This window comes from Falco biarmicus, chromosome 1 (genome assembly GCF_023638135.1).
Source record: "Falco biarmicus isolate bFalBia1 chromosome 1, bFalBia1.pri, whole genome shotgun sequence".
Taxonomy (NCBI): Eukaryota; Metazoa; Chordata; class Aves; order Falconiformes; family Falconidae; genus Falco; species Falco biarmicus.
This window is the reverse complement of record NC_079288.1, coordinates 119,463,743-119,489,920: the sequence shown is the minus strand read 5'-3', so window position 1 is coordinate 119,489,920 and position 26,178 is coordinate 119,463,743. Positions and strand designations below refer to the sequence as shown.

At 39.5% G+C, this 26,178-nt stretch overlaps 2 protein-coding genes and 1 long non-coding RNA gene across 17 annotated transcripts in view; 2 read left to right on the top strand and 1 right to left on the bottom strand.

The window, feature by feature from the left end:
• Nucleotides 1-3,778, top strand: part of JADE1 (jade family PHD finger 1) — a 48,685-nt gene extending 44,907 nt beyond the window's left edge. For all 11 annotated transcript variants that reach the window (XM_056323940.1, XM_056324013.1, XM_056323973.1 and 8 more), the window contains one exon: nt 112-3,778. In XM_056323940.1, coding sequence (XP_056179915.1) covers nt 112-1,010 — 899 coding nt within the window. In that variant the 3' untranslated portion in view covers nt 1,011-3,778. The remainder of the gene's footprint in view (nt 1-111) is intronic.
• Nucleotides 3,779-6,563: 2,785 nt separating this feature from the next.
• Nucleotides 6,564-26,178, bottom strand: part of SCLT1 (sodium channel and clathrin linker 1) — a 43,346-nt gene continuing 23,731 nt past the window's right edge. For 3 of the 5 annotated variants that reach the window (XM_056324045.1, XM_056324055.1, XM_056324070.1), the window contains 8 exons: nt 24,474-24,545; nt 23,382-23,456; nt 22,738-22,883; nt 21,641-21,833; nt 20,040-20,236; nt 11,125-11,203; nt 9,984-10,079; nt 6,564-7,223 (listed from right to left, as the gene is read on the bottom strand). In XM_056324045.1, coding sequence (XP_056180020.1) covers nt 7,161-7,223; nt 9,984-10,079; nt 11,125-11,203; nt 20,040-20,236; nt 21,641-21,833; nt 22,738-22,883; nt 23,382-23,456; nt 24,474-24,545 — 921 coding nt within the window. In that variant the 3' untranslated portion in view covers nt 6,564-7,160. Of the gene's footprint in view, nt 7,224-9,979; nt 10,080-10,198; nt 10,372-11,124; nt 11,204-18,639; nt 18,688-20,039; nt 20,237-21,640; nt 21,834-22,737; nt 22,884-23,381; nt 23,457-24,473; nt 24,546-26,178 lie in introns of those variants that run through there. The other 2 variants (XR_008819360.1, XR_008819361.1) reach the window with 2 other exon arrangements.
• On the top strand, nt 11,211-26,176 carry LOC130142352 (uncharacterized). The gene is made up of 3 exons (XR_008819366.1): nt 11,211-12,493; nt 21,779-21,897; nt 25,144-26,176. It is a non-coding gene; the product is annotated as an uncharacterized LOC130142352 (long non-coding RNA).

Here is a 26,178-nt window from a genome sequence, read left to right as displayed (position 1 = left end):
TTATGCCGAAGAACGTCAGGCATGAGGAACAGAGTTAAAACGGGTGCATTCAAAAGTGGTATTTACGAGACACGGAGTTGCTTGACTTTAACTTGGTCTGTTTACGTTTAGGTGTGCCTTCCTCATTCTCCTCGATGGAAAACCCGGTGTTGTTCAACAGTCCATCTTTGGGCCCCAATGCCCCCAAGATAGAGGATTTGAAATGGCATTCTGCGTTCTTCAGGAAACAAATGGGCACGTCTCTATCCCATTCTTTGAAAAAACCACACAAGAGAGACAGAGTAAGAAACAGCTCTGGGAGTGACAGCAAATCCATGCTGAGGCAGCCCAGCCAAAGGGAAGGCGGTACAGCTCCGGGTGGCTTTTTAAATTTCGACAAGACCTTTGCAGAAACACGGATTGTATCAGCACAGCAGAAAAATGGCATAGTTATACCAGAGCACCGAAAGAGAAGAGACAATCGTCCGCAGTGTGAGGTGATCAAGGCAGAGCTAAAAGAAAAGACTTCTAAACACAACTACAAACCACTGAGACCCACAGAACTCTCTCAGAGGCAATCGGAAAATAAAAGGGCTGTGAACTCCAGTGGTAGGTCGGCACCTGGCACGCGGAGGGATATAGTGCCTAAATGCAACGGGGGGCTTGTCAAAGTAAACTCTAATCAGACAGTAGTTAAAGTGCCTACGACGCCCACGAGCCCAGTGAAAAACTGGGGCGGATTCCGAATTCCAAAGAAGGGGGAGAGGCAACAGCAGGGCGAGAGCCCGGAGGAGCCCTGCCGCCAGAACTCCAGCTACCCCTACCTGGGCATGGGCAGAGTTTCACCGAAGGACAGGGCAAAAAGCAAGCTAAAGCCTGACAGCGAGAATGATGGGTACATCCCCGATGCCGAAATGAGCGACTCGGAGACTGAAGTGGCTGAAAAAAAGTGCAGGCAGCAGAGGCTCAGTCCAAGCAGCACCATCAGCAGAAGGACGGACATTATTAGGAGAAGCATCCTGGCATCCTGACTGGACACGGGGACACGGTGTCGGCACCGTGGTCAGTAGAGTCACTGCCTACAAGCCAGCTCCACATTATTTATTGGTGTGAGAGAAGAGTTCTTAGACATGGCTTACAGACTTGACAAATCGATCACCCGTTATTCCTGAGCTGTGTAAACATGTTTACATGCACTTAAAGGTTGGGTTTTTTTGCCCCTTCCCCAGTTCTGTGAGAGGTCTGAATCTCCTTTATTTGCAGCTTTCCTAAGCGAGAAAAACGACGTCGCTACTTAAACAGGATTTGTGATGAACTCACTCACAAAAACCTTTCAGAAGGGGCTAGGGTGGGTAGGGCGAAGTAGGCTGCATTCATCCCTTCTAGCTAAAAAGCACTGAAAATTTTACTCCCTTCCCCTGCCTTCTGGAAAAGCACAAGCTCTTAATTTAACTAGCGTGTAATGAATCGAAGATGGTTGTTTAACCACAGTGCACTGCTCGATCCCATGACAAATGGTCACTTTCCTTGGGGGGTGATAGGTCTTTCCCTTGGCAGAATGTTTTCTGTTGCGTTCAATTTGAGCGCAGGTGGCAGCTCAGACCCCTCCATAAGCTCCGGAGTTTACATGTACACACACCTACGAGATGACCGGATCGAACCGTGGTGTTGTACTGGAGAAGGAGGAAGGGACGGGTCAGGGCTGCAGCTGCCCGACAGTGCAACAGCTCGAGAAGGTGACTCGGCCCGAGCACCGAGGATGCTCTCGAGGGGCTCGGTGCTGAGCAAGGGGGCAGGGTTGTGGGTTACCGCAGCCCGTGGAGTAACCCGTCACCTTCAGTCAGGCACCTGCCTCTCGCAGGATGATGACAATTCATGAAAAAAAAAAAATCTTTCTAAGGCACTAGTCGGTAGGATTTCCTGAAGCCCACCACAGATGCACTAATGGTATGTATTGGGAAAGCCAGGCTTATGACACTAAAGGGTTGCTTTACAATGGACATGAATATATATTTTTAAATAGAATAAAATGGAAAGGCAATAAATTGTGATTAGCTCTTTACAGTCAAATGAAGAAAAAAATATTTCATTCTATTCTGGACTAGATTTGATGGAAGAGGGAACTCATATTCTGATTGTGTACTTTTTTTTTTTAAATAATCGCAAATGGCAATAACTAGTAAGCTCTGAGCAATAATATTAACAGATAACATTAGGATACTGTTTTGTACCAAGTAGAGTGCACAGATAACAGTGGAGTGTTAGGAGCCTGTAAATTTTGGAATTCTGCATAGATGTAAGCCAGGTGTGTTTGTACTGGTGAAAAAGTTGAAGCAGCAATGTGTTAAAGCAAGACGGGCATAAAGATCCCCCTTCCCCCCTGCCCTTTACTCCTGGCCTGCCATTATCACATCCACTCACTTCTTACCGTTAGACCTTCGCCTCCTGAGCAGGCAACACGGAAAATCCCAGTAGAACTCCGCCGTAACTCTTCCAGAGTAAGTCTTCCAGAGGATTCAATCAAAAAAATTTTTTTAAAAAATACTATTAATACCCTGTCTTGCTATGCAAGTTACCTCTTAATTAAAAATTTCGACAGAATGCATCCTTATCGTTTGTTTTAAAACTCGGAAGTCTTTTAACCATTGGAGGAAGGGGAGTGCTGTGTAAGATAGTGTGCTTTTAGAATAACCGTTGCTGGTGCCAAGAAGTTAAGACTTAGATTAACTTTGTTACTTAAGTGAAAGTCAAACAGGGCACCGGTGAATCTGAAGTTAGGTAGTCACTCTTGGGATGTGTTTGAAGAAGAGTACTTACTTGATCAAACAACAACAGGCAGACAAAACGTAAATGCGAAATCTAAGTTCTCCTCGATGTACAGCAACGTTTTCCAGACAGGTGCTGTTGTCTCTGTAAGAAAGAAGCTCACGACCATATAGGGAATTGTTTGTCAAGCCATAGATGGAATAATCTAAATTTTGATTCCAAGTAAAGATTTAACCTCACGCCAGTTTGAAAGAGGTACCTTGTTAATTTGCACTATTACGAATGCTAACGTTGTGCAGAATTAATGCCTTACCTGTTTTGCTCCCCGACGTTTAGGTTAATAAGCTTTCTAGGATTTCTAGTGAAGTTGAACCAAAACCAAAAAAAAAAGCTGTAGAGGGCCGCCGTGTGACCAGCTCTGTAGGTTAGTTTTGTCTCCCATGCTTAGCGCTCAGCGGAAGAGGTGGTGTAAGTACAGCAGTGACAATACGAACTCACCCCTGGATTTTATTGGGCTAGAAGCATTTGCTGAATTCCTGTTTTTAAGCGTTCCCTTTCCTTGTGCAGGCTGACCAAGAGATCTTTGACTATGGTTGGTGTGTTCTGTCAAACTGTAGGCTAGTTGAACTTCTGTAAAGTTGCCTGGAATGCCATTTGTTAGGTTATGAACTCACACAAATCTAAATGAAGGGTTATACATGTTGTGTATAAATCTTAATTTCAGAAATTTGAAAAAAACTGTCATTACATTTGTAAAACCTTGTACAGAAGATTTTTCACAATGTGCCTAGCTTTGGTGTCCATTCAGCTGAAATTAATTAAAAAAGGTGCATGAAGAGAAACAGATAGAAATAAAAAGTATATGTAGAGATGAATATTTTATATTACATGGCCCAATCCTGTATTTATTTTCTCCCTTTTTTGAAGTATTTATAAAGACCTAGTTGAAGACAGCTGTATTTTTTGTTAAAATATTCAGTAGAATTGTGCCTTTTTGTCTGTATGTGAATAAATGCTGTACATTTTTGCAGTATCCTTGCCAGCGGTGTTTTAGCATTTGCAATAGTTACTTTGTTTGGGTTTTTACATAGGAACTTCGCTGCGAGGATCTGAATTGTCATGGTTAAAATAAGCATCTGATTGGGATTATTACAGGTACCGAAATGCAGCCTGTGGCTGCAAGAGAAAGAGTTTTTTTGTTTGGGGTTTTTTTTAGGAATAGTATAGGGTCATGTTACTGACAGCTGTCCCTATCCCAGCAACAGAAAATTGTACGCTGTTTCCCTCGAGATCTGCAGCAAGATGTTGCTTACCTCAGTTGGTTGGTAGTTGTTGAGAAATGATGCCCTTCCAAAGTCCATAATCCTCATACATGTTCCACTGGAAGAGGAACACGCGGTTTCTTACCTGTAAATCTTCAGGATAAGTATGCCGCGTGTGTGTCACGCTGTGAACCGCCTGTAGTCAAGCAAAGCTGGCAGGGAACATTGCTGCTACAGCAGCATCTCCAGGAGACAAGGCTTTAAGAGCGCAGCATGTCCTTGGCTCTTGCTTCCTCCAAACTCCAGCTGCAGAAGCACGGAAGGGACTTGGAGCGGAGCAAGAGGAGAGCAAGGCTGTGAAGGTGAACGCCCAGCAGTACATCTTGAGAAACAGCCGTGGGTACCCAGTGCTGCTCACACCTGTGTTTGCATCACATGCATCCCCGTTGTGGGCAGCTGTGAGCAGCAACTGTGAGCAGCACTCCTCACGTGTAATGCAAAGAGTGAAGATGAAAGGCCGGCCCTCTCCTAAGAGGTACGAGTGTGAGCTGCTCAGGGGGTGGATAAAAGTCTGAAAGATGTTCGTGCAGCTTCTTTATCGATCTTGCTGCCGGCAGCCTTCTGCAGAGCGCTGTGCTGCTGGGGTTACCCGAGCCAGACTGGGCTGGAGCTGAGGACAGCCTGCTCGCCACTTCGCTAGACTGGGAAAAAGCTTCTGGTATGCAGAGAGCGAGCTTTCAGGATCGGGCCTGTGCCAGAAGGTACAGGGCTCGTGGGATGACCCAACATAAACTTGCGGTACCTGCTTAGTTGGTTTGTCTTACCCGTTGGATGGAAGTGACTAATTCACCTAGAATCCCTTCCTAAGTAACACGGTAAAGAACAAAGTTTTACTCAACGGGAAGCATTACTGTCACACTAGGGAATCTCTGAAACGCTCAAAAAACCGGTGTTGGGGCAGGAAAGGAAGGGAGGGGGAGCAAAAGCCCTTCCAGAGAAGACTGACAGGAAATACCGCTAGAAACAAACATAAAGCAACCACGACGGCTGACTGAAAAGCCTGCTGCTCGGTGCCATGGAACAGTCTAGTATGAGGGAAAGAGCAAACCGTGGCTAACCAGCAAGCCCCTGAATTTCAACTGCCTCAGCAAGTGCCTTTGCTCAGAACGTCCACCTTGCGAGCAACGTGCCAGCAGCCTCCTCTAGGTGCCAAGGAGGGAAGGGATGAAGGGAAGTGGTGGCAGGATGAGGAGCTTGACTTGACCACGTTCCATTTGGGGGGTCAGAGGTGTTTGGTCAGTTTTCAGCTGCTCAGGAGGATTAGGCAGACAGGAGGGAAATTTTTTCTTTCCTGTGGGACCTGCCATAATCGCTGTGCTGCCCCTTCACTACTGGGTGCTTGTGTCATCATTGCAGCTCATCTTGCATAATGGCAAGTAACCATTATACAAAAGCTACACCACAAGCTGAAACTAATCCATCCCTGACCAAAAGGGAACCAAGCAGCTGCCCTTCTGTGCCTCAAGGAGCAAATACACAAATAACTGTTGCTCAAAAACTTGCAGTTACCCGCCCTTCTCAGCCAAAGCCTCTTTAAGGAGTGAGCGGGAGGAACAGCTCACACAAAACCTTCCAGCTGGGCTGTCATTACCTCAGATGTGCGTTAGGCAAATGACACCAAGATGCTTGGTACCTCCCTCCCTCTGTACCATACACCTGGTTGACTGATGAAAAATCTCACCCCAACAGAGGTCTGGAGCTTCTGGACAATGTATCCGTGTTGCTTTGAAAAAGCCTTTGAAGTCTTTCAGCAAAATTAGAGACTGCAATGGATACAGGAATGTATCAAACTGAGAAGGCACTGGTGAGGAAGTGTGTACAACTGTAGGAAATAGTAACTTCCTCTGCACTAGGCAGAAGTTTTTCTTGAGGTTGCATCCATCCTGCAGGCTCTACTGGAACAGCCAGGTTTTCAGGAGGCAGCACGAACTCTTACTTGCATGTGGTGATCAGCCCAGGTCTGTCCTCTGAAATGCATACGGTGAAGGTCCACCACGACAGACGTACGGGCTGGTTAGTCCAAAGCAGCAGTTTTCATCAAGCGCTGGGTAAGCGTCCATCAACTGAAGTTACAAACCAGAATTACACTCCTCACGTTTCAGAGGAAGCACAAGAAATAACGTCACTTAAGTCCAAGACAGGAGCACTTCAGAATCAGTTAACAACTTGTCAAATGTTTATCATATACGCTGAAGGAGGAAAACAGTTCGGCTCTAGTTTTAGAATGATATATATATGAGGTTTCTGAACTATCAAAGAAAAACACGTAGGCAAGAGGATTCCCACATACTGGCACCTGTAGAATTCAAACACACTGCTTCAAATGCAGGAAAGCTGGGTGACCTCACCAGCTTTGTGCAAATGGAAATAATAGAGAAGTTCCCAGCCACACACAAACCGGGACAGCAGATAACAGAAAAGCAAGGAAGAATTGTGAAATAGTAATTAGGAAGAAAAAGCACAACTGAAGAAAGATTGTGCTCCTTACAAATGAGCTGTATCAATAGCTGTGGCAGCATTTTATTTATTAACTGTTCCCCAGGGACAACAGAACAAACTGAACAGAGTTCTTAAAACCGGAAGGCAATGGAGGCATTCTGCGGCTGTAACACCTACCATGAAACCAGCAACTATTTGACATTCATCACGCAATTAGTGTCTTACTACAATTCATAAAAGATCTTCAAAATGTTTCCAAGTTCCTGGACTACAAAGAAAAATTAAAGGCATCGACTGTGTGCGAGCAAAGCTGCTCATGAATTTCAATGTAACAGTACCTACTCCCTGTACACAGTCTCGTCATAGTTGGAGCTGGTGTTTCTTAGACCAAAAAAGATCAACATGCCACAGCACTGTATCGGATCGTTTCATCTGCTACATTAAAGGACTTTAACGACAACATTTTGTAGTCGTCTTCCAATCTTTACTATGCACACAGATACAGTATCTTCATCCGCTTCCTTTCTTACCCGAGTAAACCAAAAAATGTTTAAGTTTTATAGGCCTTGCTATGCGTTTGACTTCAGTGCTCCAATACGAAGTTTCTCCAGCGATCACCTTAACTCCAGCATGGTGTGAGTGAACAAGACGCGTTTAAGTGTTTTCCACATCCTTCAGGGAAGTGGTTTTTTTCTTCTGTGTAGTTACTAGGCTGAGCTGTAATTAAAACCGAGCAGATAGTTTCTTATGTAATTGTTTGTCAGATCAAAGTATCAATAGAACTTCAGTGTGGAAGGGGTCATGAAGGGCAGGGAAGAAGCACAGAAAGCGGGAATCTGAGGTAAACTGAATTTACAATGCACTCTGTAGATGACTACTGCTTTTGTCTTATTTCAGATCCCAAAGAATTCAAGATTGATGAAAGATTAGGTAGCAGGGGTACGCTTTAAAGACATCTACTAGAACACACATTTTAAACCTGTGCAAATGTCCTGTATTTTTTTATGTTTCTTACTGAATTACTGTTATTTAATAATAAGCTAAGATTTGTAGTCATTGAACTAACCACAACAAAAATGTAATTTCTAAACTTCCGAGTAGTCCAGCTCTAGCCTATACCGGACTTAATTTTACAAGTAAGATGGATGATGTAACGGGAATACACAGGTAAGTCAGAAAGTAGCCCACAACCGACAGATTCAGAATACAGAGAAGAATTACCGCTCTGAATCTGAGGAAGCACACTCGTGCACATTCAGTCTTCTGAGACCTAGAAAGGAATAAACACTTTGTTTCTTCGGACTCAGAAGAGCAGACATTCTTGTAGCAGTACTCCTGGAGACCTCTTTTTCCAGCCTTCAGCGGGAACAGTGCCGGTACGGCTTTTTTATTGTGGTGGGGAGGAAGAGGAAGGGGCTCAGGACAGAACTTCTGAAGTGACTACAGCGAAGCCATGCCTGGCAGCTGGCAGCAGGAACCTGTGCCAAGCCTGGAGAGGGCGAGGCGGTCCTGAAGACTGGCAGTGAGACCCGGACAGCAGTTTAGCTGCTGAACATCTATCAAATCTCTTTGTTACCTTTCAGAGGGAGACTGGTGAGGAACAGTTAATTATCAGTGTCTACAGGAAGAGCAAGACCTCCTTCTACTTGGGCACCGAGGCCAGGAATTTACTCCCTTGAAAGATTGGGAGACCGTGAGACCGTGTTTTTAAGGGAAGACAGCACCTCAGAACTATTGGAGCTGAACAGATCTGCATAACAAACAGGAGGTAAACAAACAAACAAAGTAAAAAAAAAATCACTCTTTCAGAGCAAATCTTCACCAGCTTGGGTAGGCCCTGTCATGACAGCATTTACAGCCAGGAAACACAGCTTACGTTATGATAGCTTGGGAGCTGTGCCCTTCATTCGCTGCTGGTGGGGAAAAAACCGCCATTTGTCCTAATCGGACAATTTAGATCAACCGAACACTTCCTCTCTGCAACTCACATAGGATCACCCACATTAAAAAGCTGTAATCTGCAAATGGGTTTCCTAAATCACCGTGAAAAATTAGGAGGCAGAAAGACCAACTTGAGTTACAAATTTGCTTGGCAAACAAACGAACCCAGCGTATAAACCTTCCGTGGGGTTTGCTTCAAGATGTATAGCTTGAATAGTATGGAAAAAAGAATACTGGATGGAAAAAATCCCACACCTGCTGTCCAGCAGAGAAAATACAGAACTGCAGGTGGCACGGGGTTTAGATAATTAAAGCCCAAAGTTTCTCTCTCTGAAAAGAAGGAAACCTCTCCTGCTAAGATCCCTCATTTCTAGACATACTGAATAGTACTGCTCAAAGCTGGGGCTGAGTTGTAAGAGGAGTGGCAAAAGCAGGCAGCAAGGATTGGGCTCGTTAAGTGGTCACAGCGCGCAAGGAGGCCTTAGGCATAGAAATGGCTCTAAGAGACACACCCTGTCTGAAGTCCCCGGCACCGCTGAGGCCTGTAGTGGGCATGTTCCCTGTGGCAGCGGGATGCATACAGCATCCCTTCCTTCCCTCCTCCGTGGCCTGTTCTGCCCGCACCATTTTCAGTACTTCTGACACTGCAGGATTTATTGTGTCTGTTGCACGCCACCCACGATAACCGCCGTGGGTGTACCGCGGCAGTCCTTGGGGCAGCAGCTACTGGAGACTGCTAATGAAAATGCAGATGGACAGACAAGAAGTTAACAACTTTGGAAGTTCACGTGACATGGCAGAAGGTACTCAAGGTTGCAATCTGATCGACACTAAACAGGTCGACACTATCAGTTCTGTCCTGCAACCACTTCACACCATTTCCCCATGCTCTTCGTGCAGCCATGCAATGAATTGGACCAGGGAACTTATTTGGCTGAAAAACCCCACAGAATTCCCACCAAACAGCTAGGCTGCCTAGCAGTTTTTATAAAGGCAGTTCTCTAGCCATCAACTCAAGACATGCTTTGTTTTAAATCAGACTCCCCAAGAGACAGGTGTAGGAATCAGCAGAACATTTGCTCTTTTATCACATGAAGCCATTGTTTGTGACTGCCCCAGTAGGTTACACCAATGCCAAAAAAGCCTACTTTGTGTTTGTAAACAGGAGCTGCTGTTATTTAAGGAGGTTTTTTTCCCCTCTTTGTTAACTTGCTGCCAGTTCTAAAGATGGAAACAATCATACACCTTCATTTACATGTTTTGAACCCAACAAGTTGAATTTGCATCCCATCTGATTCCATAAACAAATCTATAATGTCACTTAAGCGTCCTGTCAGAAGGTAGCATTCAACTGAATATGCGTCAGTTCTGTGATAACGCATCCAAAATACAAGCTTGTTTTTAAAATCATATTAGTAATAATGGACATAAATGATCACCTCTGCCTCAGGAACGATACAAAGTGAGTATTTTCGTAATGTTCAATGGGATTTTTTTAAATGTGCTTAGATAGCATGTTTATTATTAGTTTTGTACCTTTTGAGACGCTGTAGCTGCCCTCTGCTCTGCCTGGCTCAGTCTTCTTTGAAGTCTGTTGATGTATTCTCGATATTCCATCATTAATTTTTCATCCTGTGTAAATGAAATACCTCATTACAAATGCATATTTCTTTTTACTGGATCCATACATACTTAGCAAAAAAAGGCTTAAACCAAGAGGAACTTAAGAAGTGGAACAGTTTACCACTTACAATAAGACTGAAGACATACTGCTGACACATTATAGAGAATTTCCAGCTCAAATATGACATCATATGACTCTTCCAATCAGAGTAATCTGCAGAGGAAGTTTTAACTCATTTCACCATCTTCAGGGAAGCACAAAAGCTAACATTTTAATCCAGGTAATTTAATTCACACAATCCTACAATGTAAATGTTTTAGCTATAGCGAACGGGAAAAAGAATATACTATAGGATACAAATGAGATGATAAACTTGCTACAGATCCTTTCTGTTCATCAAAGGGCCTGTATAAAGTCTTTCTTAACTATCCTTTACTTATGGAAATCTGTTCTCACATCAGTCCCGTTCTTCTCCTCTAAATAATACAGCACTACAAAAAACAACACAGAAGGACTTGTCCTGAACAGAACTGCACGTTATCCCAGATTTATGAGGCTGACAGGATAGCAATGCACATTCCAAAACAACCCTGCCCTTAACCTTTAATGGATAATGCTTTTATCTATATGCATATATGTACATACAGTGTCAATTCTACTATACACATGTATGCTGAGAATTTGCTACCTCTGCATGTGCTACATTACCCATAATGCAATGCCGCCTCCTTTTTAGAGGTATGCACGCATACACAGCCGTAAGCGACTTCAAACGCATTGCCTGAATTGTCTAGAATTGCTAATTAGTAACCTTGAAAGATTATCTCTCCTTTACATTTTCTTGTAATTTGAGAGTAAAGTTCATTTGTCTTCCTGCCATTTGAATGTGGCACTCAGCAGAAACACTGAAGTTGTCCAGTTATGACTGTCAAAAATCCTCCATTTTTAACTAGACTGGCAACATAACTCATCCAAATAGGTTTCTCTTGAGATCCTACTATACGTGCATGGGGTTGTAACTGAAAGTAGTTGTCATATCAGTCATTATCTTACCTCAGTTACCTTGTCGTTTGCCATTTCCAGCTGAGAAATGAGCTCCTGGCTACGAAGTTTTTGTTGACTCAGCTCACTTCTATTAATCAGAAGAAAAGATGCTGATTAACACACAGTAGCACATCAGTTATCAGAATATAACTTCATAGGTACTGTCTTGCATTGTAGGGGCTTATGGTGTGTTTTTAATTACGGTGTGGCTCTTAAAACACTCATTTCAAAAGCGCTACACAGGCAGCACTTCTTCATGATGTATATTCATAACTATAATGGCAAAGGAATGAGATGTATTTGTTTGAACCAACAGGACTTTGTCAGGAGCATCTGACATCTTACAGAGGAGTTTTTTTGTTTATTGACTCTTGTTTTGCAGGCACATTATCGAGTATGCTATAAATATAAGCTGCATTTGCACAGTGCATTCAATATTTAGATTAACATTCTAATTAGCGTCCCATAACCAGACTTCAATGTGGACATTTCTGAAGGCACTTTTAAGTGCCCAAAACCAAATCATTCTGTACTTGTGAGCCGAACAATGTAACACTTCATGAAGAAAAGGAAAATGCCACCGTCTTCAAGGTGGTCTTTTTACTTTTACACCAAATATGTGAACAGTGATCCTGAATTTGTACGGCACTGAAGACAAAAGATATATGGGTTTTGGTAGGCATCGCTGAGTTGGGGCTCAAAGGAAACAGTTCTTGCCTCCTGTCGTCACAAGCCACTGAAGAAGAGGGATGACCAAAGATGGGAAAATCTCTGAACTTTGCTAATTTTAGCCAGAGGAAGATGCAAAGCTAAAAGAGCTGCTCTAACTTTTGACCAGTCTCTACTCCACTAGCCACAGACATCACAAAAAATGGCGTGATCAAGATTCTTGCCACCAGTTTCACCTTCTACGCTGAATTTCAAACCTATTTGTGAGGAATTTTCAAATCTATTCTCACCTTACCTTCCTTTCCCAAGTGGAAAGCATGCTGAAATGCAGTCACCTTTGTGAATACGTAGCACACGGACAATGCTCAGAAAGCTGATACCTAACCTTGAGGCGCTCTGCCTATAGCTGAAACTCCAGGCGCTGTAATGGAAGCTAGAGCCTTTGTTCTTGCTGGGGGAGTGGAGGTAAGGTAGGAGAGACTTTAACCTCCGATCTTCATCTTTAAAAGCCTCTGCTGTTTTAACGATGGCATTTAGTTCTCAACAGTAATTTACTCTTAGAAACTTTTAAACATATTATTTCATAAAGGTTTGACTGAAAACTGCTATATGGCACTTGAAATACATCAGGTTAACAGAAGGTTGCGAGTATACCTGGCTGGTACTTCCCACTGCCTTGTTCCCAACCAACCCCCTTAACCAACCCCAGGTAGGTATCATAAACACAGTTCAACGTCTTTTGACTAGCTGCTGTCAAAATGGGAGTACACAGGCAGATATTTGAACAATGTTAAATAGTTAGAACTACATACAGGTTATACCTGTGTTACCGTGTGAATATTTTTATATAACATTAAGAATTCAAGATGGATTAAAATTGCAGGATCAAGATAGTAGGTTAATACCACTGTTACTGCAATTTATCCTCTGTAACCAAGGTGCTTCAAGATAAAGCCTTTTCAATACAAGAGCCCTAACAAACAGCTGGTTTTTTGGAAGTTCAGGTTTTATAAACTGTTTTATTAGCAAAACAGAAAATGTTATACAATTCCTGTTGTATCTTTTCATACATACCTTTTCAAAATAAACTCTAAAAAACTATTCAAACGCTACTCCTTAGAATGTGTACGCTGTTTATGTTCAAGTTTAACTATGCTAGTAAAAGAGGCTTTGAAAATGAGGAAATTCTTAAATTCTGACAAACCATCTTTATCGTTACATCATCTTAGAAAACTATCCAAATAGATTAACTTTTAAAAATAAAAATTCTTAGTTACTGAAAACAATCTGTCTCCTATACTTGTACTGAGGCGCGGAATTCGCATTCTTAGCAGCACAGGCCATAAACAGAGTTTACATGCTCATATACTGCTGTATATCAAGAAATTATTTTTATAATTAGATCACACCGAGTGTGTGTTTAAAGAAAACAGTTTAACTTTGTAAGCCTAAGGAAACGTGATGGCTATTGAGCTAGACAGTTGATTCATTCTGGTTGTTAACCCTCCCTCAAACACATATTATGAAAGTGTAATACTAAAATTGAGCAGTAACCCCAAATGCTGAATAATCAAATCAATCCCTACTCCATATTGTCTTTGTGAAGTGAGTAGGAAACAAAAGGTGAGCTTTTAGTGGTTTGGCAGACGGGTGATAAATCCACCAGCTGTAGCAAGTACGTTCTGCAAAGCTCTCATATGACAAATACAGCATGTGCCAGCTGTTTTTTCGGTTGAATTATACTATAATATGCTTCAGTTACTCTTAGTAATTATGAATTTTGTATACTGCCAGTACCTGCAGCTGTCTCTCATCCTGTTAATTTTTTTTCTTTAATGAACATCTTAAAATAAGCAGCTATGGCTGCCAAACATTACAGAAGTGCAGCCAAGAATAATGTTGTAGAAATGGAGGAAACTTCTTCATCTCAAGATGCTGTGCAATTCACTCAAGGGACTGTACAGGATGTAGGGAGAAGGAGAAGGCAGTCCTGGCAACACTTCATACACAGGCACCAAAAAAGGTCATTCTTCAGAGGCAGATTCTTTTCAGTTATAGAAAAGGTAAAACTGAGAATTCCAAAAAACACACGTGGCTACCGATGAGTCAGGGACTCTTAATTATGACACAGAAATGTTTCAGAAGCAGAAACTCGAACAAAGACACCCAAACCAGCTGCGATCAGATGACTTAAGCTAAGCAAAGTATTTCAATTTAAAAACAGTATGGCGAGGATTCCCTTTTTGTAAGTACTGACCATTCTAATTTAAACAAATATTAAAAAAAATGAAGCCATTTAGTATATTGGTTCAAATATAATGGCTTTATGTTACAACAAATATTTTTTTTTCCATCCACAAGTTATATCCTACTACTAGACAATAGTGGCAGATAGGTAAGATTATTAATTTACCTATTTGCTCATGCTATGTATTAGTATTTAATTTTATTATTTGCCTCTTACAAGTTCACTTCATTCTACTGATTATTCCTGGTCAGAACAGAATCGGTGCCTTGATCTCAGACCCTAGCAGGGATGCAAGTGTTAAAATGCAAGCCTGTTGAAACCAATTCAACTATCATTAAGTGTTAATATGTCTCAAAAACCGCATCAGCCCTTTGGTCCTGGGGTGGACTGACCCAACTGGCAGGTAAGCCGCCCACCCAGCTGCTTGCTCACTGCTCTCCACAGAAAAGAGGGGAAGAACCGGAGGGGTACAGGTGTGAAAAAAGCCCATGGGTCAAGAGAAAGACAGTTTAGTAAGTGAAAGGGAAAACAAAAAAATTGACGCAAAAGCAATCACTCATCACCAGCAGACCAATGCTCTGCCAGTTTCCAAACAACAGCTACTTTGGAAGAACTTCTGCCCAGTTTTACTGATGAACACACCATCATATGGCACGGGACATCCCTTTGGTCAGCTGGGGACAACTGTGCTGCTTGGGTCCCCTCACAGCTTTCCGCCTACTGCCAGCCTACTTGCTGGGGTGGCAGAGTGAAAAAAAAAGGCGGCCTTGACACCGCATCAGCACTGTTCAGCAACAGCTAAAACGCTGCTGTGTTGTCAACACTATTTCGGTCATAGTTCTAAATCACAGCACCACACAGGCTGCTATAAAGAAAATTAACTCCATCCCAGACAAACCCTGTACAGGTCTTTAAGAAGCATTAAATTCACCTTAACTTAAAAGATAAAATTTCCCTAAACTTATCTGGGGGTGAAAATTTTTTGTATGTGCTTATAAACAGAAACAGATTAAGTTTTTACATATATACACATTCTTAGAGAAAGAAACAAACTAAATTCAACAGAAAAGTCTTGGGACAACTCATCTTTAAAGAAATGTTAAGTGCTACACCACTTTTGCACAACCTTTAAAAGTAATCATTCATTTACAAACTATTTTACAATTGCAAATATTTGCTCTCTAAGTTCACTTCAGTAAATGTCACTAGAACTCAAAGTTCATCTAAAATTGATGCAATCAAAAGTCAGAACAGCTTCGTTTCACTGACTGCCAGACTAGATATTTTGCAGGAATAAAGAGAATAAACACTAGTCATGAGTTGTTAGTCACGTTGCCAACAGCAATGTTTTCATTTGGAATGATGACCTATGTTGCAAGAAAGCACTGACCTTCTTGGTTACCTTCAAGACTGACTTTTGGCACAAGTATATTGAAGCAAAACTGGCTCCTTGCCCTCTTGCAAGGCGCAGGTGAGGTCTATTACCAATAAATCCTTCTAAAAGTGTACAGCATCTTAAGGTCCTTAAAAGAAGAAAACTCTTCTCATAAATGAAATCTGTAATGTATTTTTATGAAGAAAGTGGTGGAATTTAATCCACGAGTATTCAATGCATTGTGTACTGTTTCAGAACTATTTTTTAATTCCACGTTCTGTTTTATAGGCAACGATTACAAGTTTGACTTGTACTCAGACCCAAATATCCAAGAAAGCAAAGAATAATTTTCAGTGAAGCCTGAAAGTATCCACTTATTTATCAACATCTTTATCTACAAGTTTTTCCCTGATCTACTAGATTCTCATATTATTTAAAAAATCACCACTCTGCTCTACTGTTACAAGGTTGCAAAATCCACTTTTCCTTCTAAATTTTTTAAAAACTAAAAATCACCTAACGTTCACTGATGCTGCTTCATTTCTTAGAAGTTATTTATTGAATGCTTCCTTGATGCATATGGATTACAAGTCACAAACAAAACTCTGCAGACTGAAAAGATGACAAATGAGCAGCACAGAATATGGAAAAGTTAGCAGCTGCTGCTGGGAAGTTAGTAAAGAAGCCAAAATGTTTCAGACAATTTCACATGGAAAATGAAAGTAACGAGGACAGAACTGAAACCCAGCAACAGGTCATGAATTCAAGGCAAAGGAATGGGAAACACCTACACTCACAAATGGGACACTGACTCACTGAGAGCTAACAGCAAACCTCTGGTGAAATGCAGTATGAAATGCTTTTATGTAAACTACCTCCCCAGTATACATGGAAACGACTTTGTTAGGAAGTTTGTAACTTACTGAAAAACATTCACTTATGAAACACATTACTATGCCGTAAGAATAATAATTCTTATTAAAAACTGTAATTCTGCTACATCACCAACACAATCTCTGTATTTGCTCGTGTATTTACGTGAATCCGACACATCAAACAGTAATTTCTTGAAGTGCCAAGGAATGTCTCAGACTGTCCTCAAAATATACTAAATAACCATGATAAACTTGGAGAGCTCTTTATTTAAATCCCCAAAAGGTATGTTGATATCTTCATCTAAGTTCATAGCCTCGCTGCCCCGTCAAGACAAGACCAAGCGTCTAAGGAAGACAGAAGCTTTCCTTACAAGCTCACAGCTTAACTAACCCTCCCAAACCCACATAAATTTGAAGAAGTATGCATATAGAAAAGCTGGGTGAACATCAGCCTTTCACTTGGACCTCACTATAAGGCTTGGTGATACCCTGTCCTGCATTAGCCCCAAGAAGAATTTCAAATGGTGCCTTTAATTCAATAGATCCTGCTTACCCACTACCAGTCTGTTATTTAGTGGTCTTGCTGGTACTTCCATGATAAATGCATTTGCTGCAAAACTAATTTGCTTTTTAAATTATCAGCAACTTTATTGTTGTTCTCAACAAAGAAAGAAGTGATTTGCCGTTCTGTACTTGCACTCAAAATACTTACTCAAAATGTTACTGTGATAAGATTAAAATGAATATGATAATTATTCATTTATAACGTAAGTAAAGAGTTAGCATTGAGTAACTACTACTGAGTAACTCAGGAGCCGATTTTCATACCAACTGCATTCTACGCTATATAGCTAGGTATCTGCAATGCATATAACGTGAAAAATAAGCTACTTTTGAATTTTCTAGATAATACTTACAGGTTCTGTTATAGCCACTTGTCACTGTAATATCAGAGCGTCACTGCACAGATTTAATTATGAAATTCCTTATGTCAGTTTAAATTACAACCTCCTAGCAGCGAACACACTTGCTTCTATTGCCAGCTTCCTTGTTAGGCAGAGCAAATGTCTTGATAAAAAAGTTCCGCTTCTAGCTTGTATAGTATGTAAAAGCATCACCTACAAAATCACCTTAAAAATTAACTGACTTTGCTTTTAGACGTGCACCAAAATATCTACTGAAGTCACAGAGAATCATTTGGACTCAGTGTAGACTTACATTTTTTAATACACAATGAATATTTTTTCTATTCTGCTCACTGATACAGGATGTTACATTATTGCAAAGCTTTCCAGATGATGCCACATAGGCAGGCTCTCAGATAAAAGGTCATTTTCACAAATTTACTACCTATTTTTCACGCAAATTCACAAAGCAGACTTCCTCTCATGTCTGTTATATTTTCTATGTCAGCATTTTGCTGCAGACAAATAAGGTCTAAAGCTTTTGGTCTGCTATAATAACACTTAACATCAAAGCTTTAAGAAGGAAGGCAGCTGTTTCACAGACAACTTTAATTGTTCTGGAAGTCCACAACGCTTCCCTTTTAATTGGAAGATGCTGAACTGCATTCAGGATCTAGTTATGAACCTAGATGTGAGAGTTTTTGTAGTTTCATCTACAGAAAATAAACTGCAAGTCTAACAGCTAAAATTTAGCTTAGCATGAAACACTACAAAATATTTTTCTTCTCTAGTTACTGCACTTATGAAAGATGCCAAAAAAGTATTGGTAAGATCCAGCTAATTACATACAGTGAAGCTATACCACTAGAACTGTCAGTGAATAAGCATGGCCCCCAGTGTATTGCAGACGTACTCAACACTGCAATGACTTCTGAAAGAGACATTTTCCCTTTTTAAAGAACTGTTTAGTTATCTTTGCAAAATGCAGTATATTTTAAGGCAAAATAAAGCCAGCCTATATCTGGACAGATAAGGTAAAAACCCCCAAACGGTTCACTTTGGAGAGGTAGAAATGACCGAAGTGATTACGTAGGACTTGTTTTTCTAGAAAAATGGGCGAAAATGTTATCTCTAATTGGATTTAGTATGATTTCGAGCTATCTGAAAAATTTAAACCAATCCAGTTATCACAGGTAACAACCCAATGCTACTACTTATAGCGTTCGGAGCGTTCTAAACACTCAGAGAAGGAGCACTTGAAAAAATGAAAAGCAGCTCAGTGAAGCTGCTAGTAGTACTTCACGTTTTATCAATCATTCTTGTCTTCCAAGCAGGATGGAACTCAGAGCATTCCTCTATTTGGACAAACAATAGCTACAACTAGTCATGATAGACATGATTTCACTTTAAAGAGGAATGAAACTAGTTTCAAAGCGAAGCACTGCTACATACCAGGCTGCTATTTGCGAAGTTCACTGGAGGTCAAATCCACATACTGCTCTATGGATGGAAAACCAAGTTAGAGTAGCGGTAGGGTAGGTTTGTTGTAGGCAACATTTTCAGGAAGTTATTTTCCTTGCTCGTGTTTAGAAACTTGGGTTCTAGTTCCATGCGTGCTATTAGCATTCTGACAACTAAGAAATGCCAAGCTATGCTTAAAAAACTGTAACTCCAAAACTTGCATAGAATATGGGAAATATTTACAGTTTGAGCTGAGAATATGTAAACCATTATAATAATAAAACAAGAAAAATCCAAAGATTACTCCAAAGGAAATAAAAGCTAGAATTCACAGGTTTCCAATTTTAATAGGGTAAAGCCTTTGCTTCCTTGTTAACATGATAGTAAGCAACTTCTAAAATCAATCTAAGCAAAGAACTATACATGAGTGCATCCTCATGCTTTAAGTGACCAACCTGAAGGGTCATTTCAAATTTCTTAAATTAACTGAGCTGCATACCCTGAATTTTTCTTCTAAAAACCACTGAATGCACTTCCTAAAATATGCGCTGTTATATTCTTACCTCACCATTTTAAAGAGATGATGCTTATGAAATCAGGCTTCCTAGTTTAGAAGTTACTGTGTACCAATCTGTACCTTCTCTACCCACTCGTTTCCAAGAATGTCACTGTCTTCTTTAAACCTGTTGATGTCTGTGTGTATACAGACTCACGGGCACCACAGGTAGGACTGGTATGTAATCTATACCTGTGTCTGTAGCGTGAGATGCCCTTTCACAACTGAAAAGATTCTTATATTCTGTGCCGAGAATACAAGTATCCACTAGTTACCTGGACACCTGTATGAATTAAGAGAAAAGTAAAGTTTATATCATATTTTTGCTTAGGGGAATCACACAACTCATTTGAATCCTCATTTATGACAGTAGCTGCTCAGAACAGAACATTAGATGTGCATCCCAGCAGGTTTATTTCTAGCTTATTTTACAAGTCTGGAGACTCACTGCACAACTGATTTTATGGTGACTGTTCTGAATAGCTATAAACTTTTCATTTTCATTATCCAGAATTTTCATAATCCAAAGATAAAGTTCTCTAAATTGAGCATGGTGTATCTTGGAAGAAAAAAATTAAAAATAATAGAATCCATTTATTTTCTGTCATTACAAAATTCACACATGTTAACAAGAGGTGAAATTTTTACTTCAGTGCTAACTTCACGAACAGCATCAAAAGTTCTCTTTGGAGCATTCCTTCTTGTTTTGCTGGAAGCACATCATCTAGTCTGGATGGTTTGCTCTCCATGCTTTTCCACCACGGGTCTACTGCCATACACCAAAAAGCAACTAAAACTGTAACGGCTTCCAGAAGAGGAACAAAACTGGACTTACTTTAGCTTACTGATCCTGGCTTCTGTAGTTTCAGTAAGATTTTTTGTTTCTTCTTTCCACCGATTTGTTGCTTTTTGCTGAGCTACTAACAGACGTCTGAGTTCAGCAGTAGACTTTTGACTCGTGTCTTCCATTTCCTTAAGTCGAGCTTCATATCCACGTTCTTTCACAGCATGCTCATGCTCCATTGTGCTTATCTAGAAAACATACACATTTGGTACAATCAGGTCTCTCACTTTTTAGTTCTTTTTTTAACTCAACACGAGATAAATTTATAAACATTTGCTGAAAGCATGTTACATACAATAATTAAACTTGTAATTATATGCTCAAAGAGATACATGTTCCCAAAGCCAATTTAAGCAAATAGTACAACTGACAATAAAGGATAATGAGCTGTGTATGCTTTTTTTTGTAAATAATCTTTATCCTTCTCCCTTGTGTTTTCTCCACAGAAACACATTCTTTCTTTTTCATCTGGTTAAAATGTGTTAGGAGTTTCTTAACTGCACCTAAACCCTTTCGTACATCAGAGGAAAATGAAAGCAAGCAATAAATCTTATCTGTGACTATAATGGAAGCCTGTCTGATTAAAAATGAGAAAGACAAAGATCTGGTATATGCTTTATAACTGCTGCCTATCTGTTACAAGACTCTGATCCTTTGTTTGTAAACTACATTTGACCAAAGGGTTCTGGAGTTGGAACAAGATTTCCTGTTTAATTTGACTGCTTCCTTTATCTTGTGGTGCAAAGTGGAAACCTTATTTGAGATGGTCCCCGTTCATAACTTGTTAAACTGCTCACTGAAGTCCTCTGCATTGCTGCAGATTCTTAGATCCCTTTTCAACATCTTTACACTTCTGGAGTCAAAAGCAGAGGGGAAAGTACCAGCTTTGTATGTTAGAAAACACATGAAGGATCAAAGCTGCTACTCCTTCCAGAAGCCAAAGGTACCATGAGTCTGCTGAGGTTACTATTAATTCATTATCTCACTTGCAGTCTGTTCAGGTGCATTTAATGGAACACGTCCAGAAGAGAACCACCATCTTTCAGCTACTTAACTTGTTTCCAACTATTCATATAGGAAAATGTTCATTATCCAGTAAACACAGAACCAACGTTTGGCAACCACACTTAAATTACTTATTAGTTACACACTGCTCTCACAACGTGGTGGATGTAAAAATAGAGGAACATGCTGAACTGAAGGTCATACAAAAACACATCCTAACACATCACAGACAGTAGATAAATGAAGATCTGGAACTGGAATAAGTGAAATCACTCGAAGGAAAATATGTTATTAGCTACTCTATTCATCTTATAAAACCCAAAGAACATTTAGGATCTCATCCAGCAAAATTTAATACAATTAATTTATTTATGTATGAAAATACAATTTAATTAGCAGAGGTTGAGTTAGCCAATAGATTTTCTGAGGACACAATGCTACAATAAAATTACTTCTAAGCAGAAAAGAGGAAGCATCATTGAAACTTCCATCCTTCATTTAAAATGTCAATGCTTTTCTCTTAGAATGGCCGCCTTATTAATTAACAAATATTTTACGTCAAAATAAAAGTAACATAGAAATCATACCTTTATTTTAGCTTTCTGTTGAGCCTCTATAGCCACTTTTCTCAAGCCCTCCAATTCTTTTTGCAATTGTTCATTCTCTTGCTGAAGTTTTAGACTTTGTTCACTGACAAATGCACTCTTTTCTCTTTCTGAATCCAGAATGCTTTGCAATTTACAGACAACTTCCTGGCAACGAGATTTCTCTTCCTCAGAGCTGAAAGAGATGAAAAGTATTGTTGGTACTCAAGAGCTGAACAACTACCATACTAGATAAAAAGGTAATATATTGGGACAGATCTTTAGTCTGACCCAGTACAGCTGTTCCCCTGTTTCTTCCTGAAAGTTTTTAGCAGCTCAGCATGTTTAACGGGCTTGACAGCTAGAACTATGCACAAATCAGCAAGGAATTTCATCAAGATGACAGAATTCATAAACCCAATCTAATAGTGTAGCAATCTCAGTAAAATGACAATGTGAAACAGAAGATTTTCATTTTTATAACACTTACAGTTTCCCAACTGCGGATTGCTCTGGCAAAGTGTCAGGATTTACTACCGTCAGAGTATAAAAACGACTGAAGCTTCTTCTAGAGAATCCTACACTTGTCATGCTGAAAACAACAACCTGCTCTAAAAATGTGTACCATATTGTACTTGTTACCATTGCATTACTGAAACTGCAGTAATGTCTATTAGCTCTGAACACAGACCTGAAATTCAGTATGCTATATAAACATTGCATTCTGCACGTACCAGGAGATACAGACTGTAGACCAATTTATAAATCAATACATTTCTGCTTGAATATTTCATAAAGTAACTTTTCCTACAAACAGTATTTAAAAATGCATTAAGATTCCAAATAATATACTCCTATTTTCATTTTTTGGCCAAACTTCTCATCTCGTAAAGAAGACCTTTCATTCTATAGCACGTTATCCCTTTTAATTCTTTCATAGTGATTCATAGTTGCCCTTGCTTCAGAGTTATGGTATCTTAATACTATTCCTGCTACTGGTTAAAAAGGTGTAACAAAATCCTAACGTATAATAATCAATTTATAGTCAGAAATAATTTCTATTGTTTCCCACCATAATTCCTGTAACATCCATTACTTACTTCATTTCTAGTTGTTTCAGTTTATTTTGTGTTGTCTGTAGACTTAGCTGAAGGTCACCTTTTGTAGTTTCTGCAAGTAAATATTTCTGATGCAATTGCTCTAGTTTTCTATTGTCAAATTCATGTCCTCTGTCTTCCCTGTAAATCTGAAGAACAAACTCACATGTAAGATCATCTTTGCACTGGTGACTGGCAGTGTAGTACTGACAAGGAGGCTACTTCTCATCGCATCCTGTTTTCCAGTGATTTGAAACAAAACTAAATTTCTAGAATGTCTATCATTGTTACTGCTACTTGGAAAAAAAGTTTTCAAAGATCTGGCTTTCACTTTGTTTTCTGTCTACTGAAGTTAAGTTTAACTGGAATATGTACCAACATTCTTTCAGATGATGTCAAACACCTCTCCTTTTTACATCTTCCAAAGAACCCTCTTTATCAGTTTCGTATAATTTCAAAACACTTTCAGGATTAACCCCCCCCTTAAAATAATTACACGAAAATCTACAATTAAGAAAATCTACTGAAAAAATAAAACCAGAAAATTAAGGGGCAAAAGCCCCATGAGAAATGGAAAAAATCAGTATGTCTTTTCTTTCTAAAAAGAGATCTTAGATGTGATGTAAAAATACATGCAATTGCCTTACCTTTTCAAGTTCTTCTTCCACTGCTCTCTTTTCTCTAATGGCTCGTTCAATTTGACCCTGTTTTTCTCCACATTCCTATTTTAAAAAGTAATTTTAAAATAAATCTAATAAAAGTTGACTCAAAATAAAAATTCAGAAAGTGCCAAAGCCAAAACACAGCCATCGTAAATGTAATTCTTGCTGCTGGTATGTATGCATTTGATTATATTTACCTGCTCATTATTTTCTCTATGGGATCAGTCTCATTCACTACACAGACTAAGACACATAAAATGAAATTTAAAAAGGTTTTAAATAAATGTATTTATTTAAATAATTTCTTTTTAGATTTAAATTTGAAAAGTTTTAAATACATTTAATCCATAAATAGGTGCATATGCACACAGCTCTTTTGGTCTCCCCATAATCTGCTACAAGTTTCTGGTTCATTCAAGAATATAAGGATTATGATGCACAGGAAGAATATAAGGATTATGATGCACAGGCTTTCTCCTAGCATACTTTATCAACTTTCATATATTCCAGCTCTACATACCCTACTATAGCCATGCAATACTCAGCTTTCCATGCTTTACTTATCCCTGAAAGAAACAGGGATACTTAAGAAATGCCAAAACATGGGAAATACTTTCTAGAGCATAGTCAAGATGCTTGTGGACTATAAGAATACATGTAACTCTTGGAACAAACTTATACAAAGAAATGGGTAGATTGGCAGAACTGTATTATTTCATGCAGAGCCAGGCAAGTTGTCAGAATATATGATTGTGTACACGCAAGAAAAATACGTACATTAAAAATGAATACTCAAAGCAAATATCCTTTACATCTAAATATGAATCTCTGCACTGACTTAAGACACTGCACGTAGTCGCTTTTGTCAAGTAACATGAAAGACATTATGTTGCACTGATGTCTGGAGGCATGCAAGATGTGAAATGCATGTAAGTAAAGTACAGTCCTACACAATTACCCATTAACCATATTTTAGCTGACTGACTTTTACTGGAATTTAGTATTTTACTTGATCAAAAACCCTAGAAGTCTCAAATGTTTTTCTATCAAAAATACTTTCATCGGTCAACACCATACCATCTGAAGAGCTGAAAGTTCTTCTGTTAGTCGAGAAATCTGCACATTATATTGCTTCTTTGCAGAGTCTACCTGCAATCAAAAAAACCCAACCAAATAACAAATTAATCCCATGACCTATTTTTCCGTCTTCTTTATATATATAGTGTATATGTGGTGCATACATACAAATACAAAAGTAACTGGGACTGCAATAACTAACAAATCTTACGTTATAAATGTTTGAAAGATGTTTATTATCAATCCACACTAAATGAGGTGGTTTCAAAAAAAACAGAAGAAAGGAAGACATCACAAGGAAGCCTTACAAAAAGAACAATAAGACTATCAGGAAAGCTGCTGTCCACTAGGTGCAAGATATCTGCAATTTGTGTAACAGGTATTTTTAGATCATGTAACAAAAGAAGTATTGGAGAATACCTGGAGAAACATGACAACTCTTTGTTTAGAAATTTACTTTTTATGCTTTTGATAGATCCACTTTTACTGAGATAATCTCAAAGTAAGAAATAAGGCATTTCTAAACTTCTAAGTTCTGATTAGAATTTAGATTGTCACAACTAGAGCAGTTACCCTAGCTGGTCTTTAGCTCTTGCACCTTCTCCAAACCATTTATGATGTTAAATATCACAGTTTTAAGTAATCCACACAATTTCTGTGATTCTTTCAGGCAACCACCAAAGAGAAGCCACAAACCATCTTTACCCTCACTTTAAAGGCTATGAAAACATAGGCAGTATGTTCCTGAAACCTCTTGAAAAGAAAGGATTGGAAAGAAAAAGAATCCCTTCATCCCCATATAGTACATATGCAGATTGTGTCACAGTAAAGAAAGTGAAAGAAGGCAAAATCGATTACACCACTGAAAACTTAGAAATGAGCTAATTGCTTTACACTGTTGTCCACTTGCAACAAAAGACATTGCCAACACATGCCTGTAACACATCTTTATTTCCTCTGGAGTTTGCCTTAAAATAAAAGCCTCTCTGACACTCAGAACCTCCAGGCAGGTTAGCCTGCGTGTTAACTGCAGATGGGACATAACATGGAGAAAAGTAATTTTGTGACTAGACTTTTATCAGAAAAGCTTCAATGTTTCAGCTGCTCATAACAACTGAAAAAAAATCACGAAGAGACTACAACATTTTCTTTAGTCATTTCTCTACTACATTCTGGTGTGTGATACTGAGCCTTTTGATTGTTAGTTGCACTTGGTGGAAGAGTTTTACTTGCCTAAATAGGGAAATATTCCTAAAGTACTGAGATGCCAAAAACCTGATAGTGTAACTTTCAATAGGTCCTCTCATCTGCACGTATGTAAGTCTCCATCAGCAACGTCCGAGATGAGGCTACGCATCATCAACCTTGATATCAATACAACACTCAGTCTGTTGACATGCTACTGAACGGAATCCCTGAAACTGAAGTGCCATTCTTTACAGTTTCCCAGTGCAGCCTTCGCTACACCAGTGTCTGCACAGATATCACCCTTTTGGCTCCTGAATGATTTAAGAATACCATTTAGTTCAGAAGAATATATGTCTAGATAACAAAGCTGACAAGTACAGTACTGTCAGCATGCTGCCTTGCTACCTATACGATCAAACCGCTTGCAAGAAAACTGATCATGATGACCATGCACCATCATAGCTTTTCATGCTGGGGAAAAGCAAAAAATATCTTCCCATTCTTTCTAAATATCATA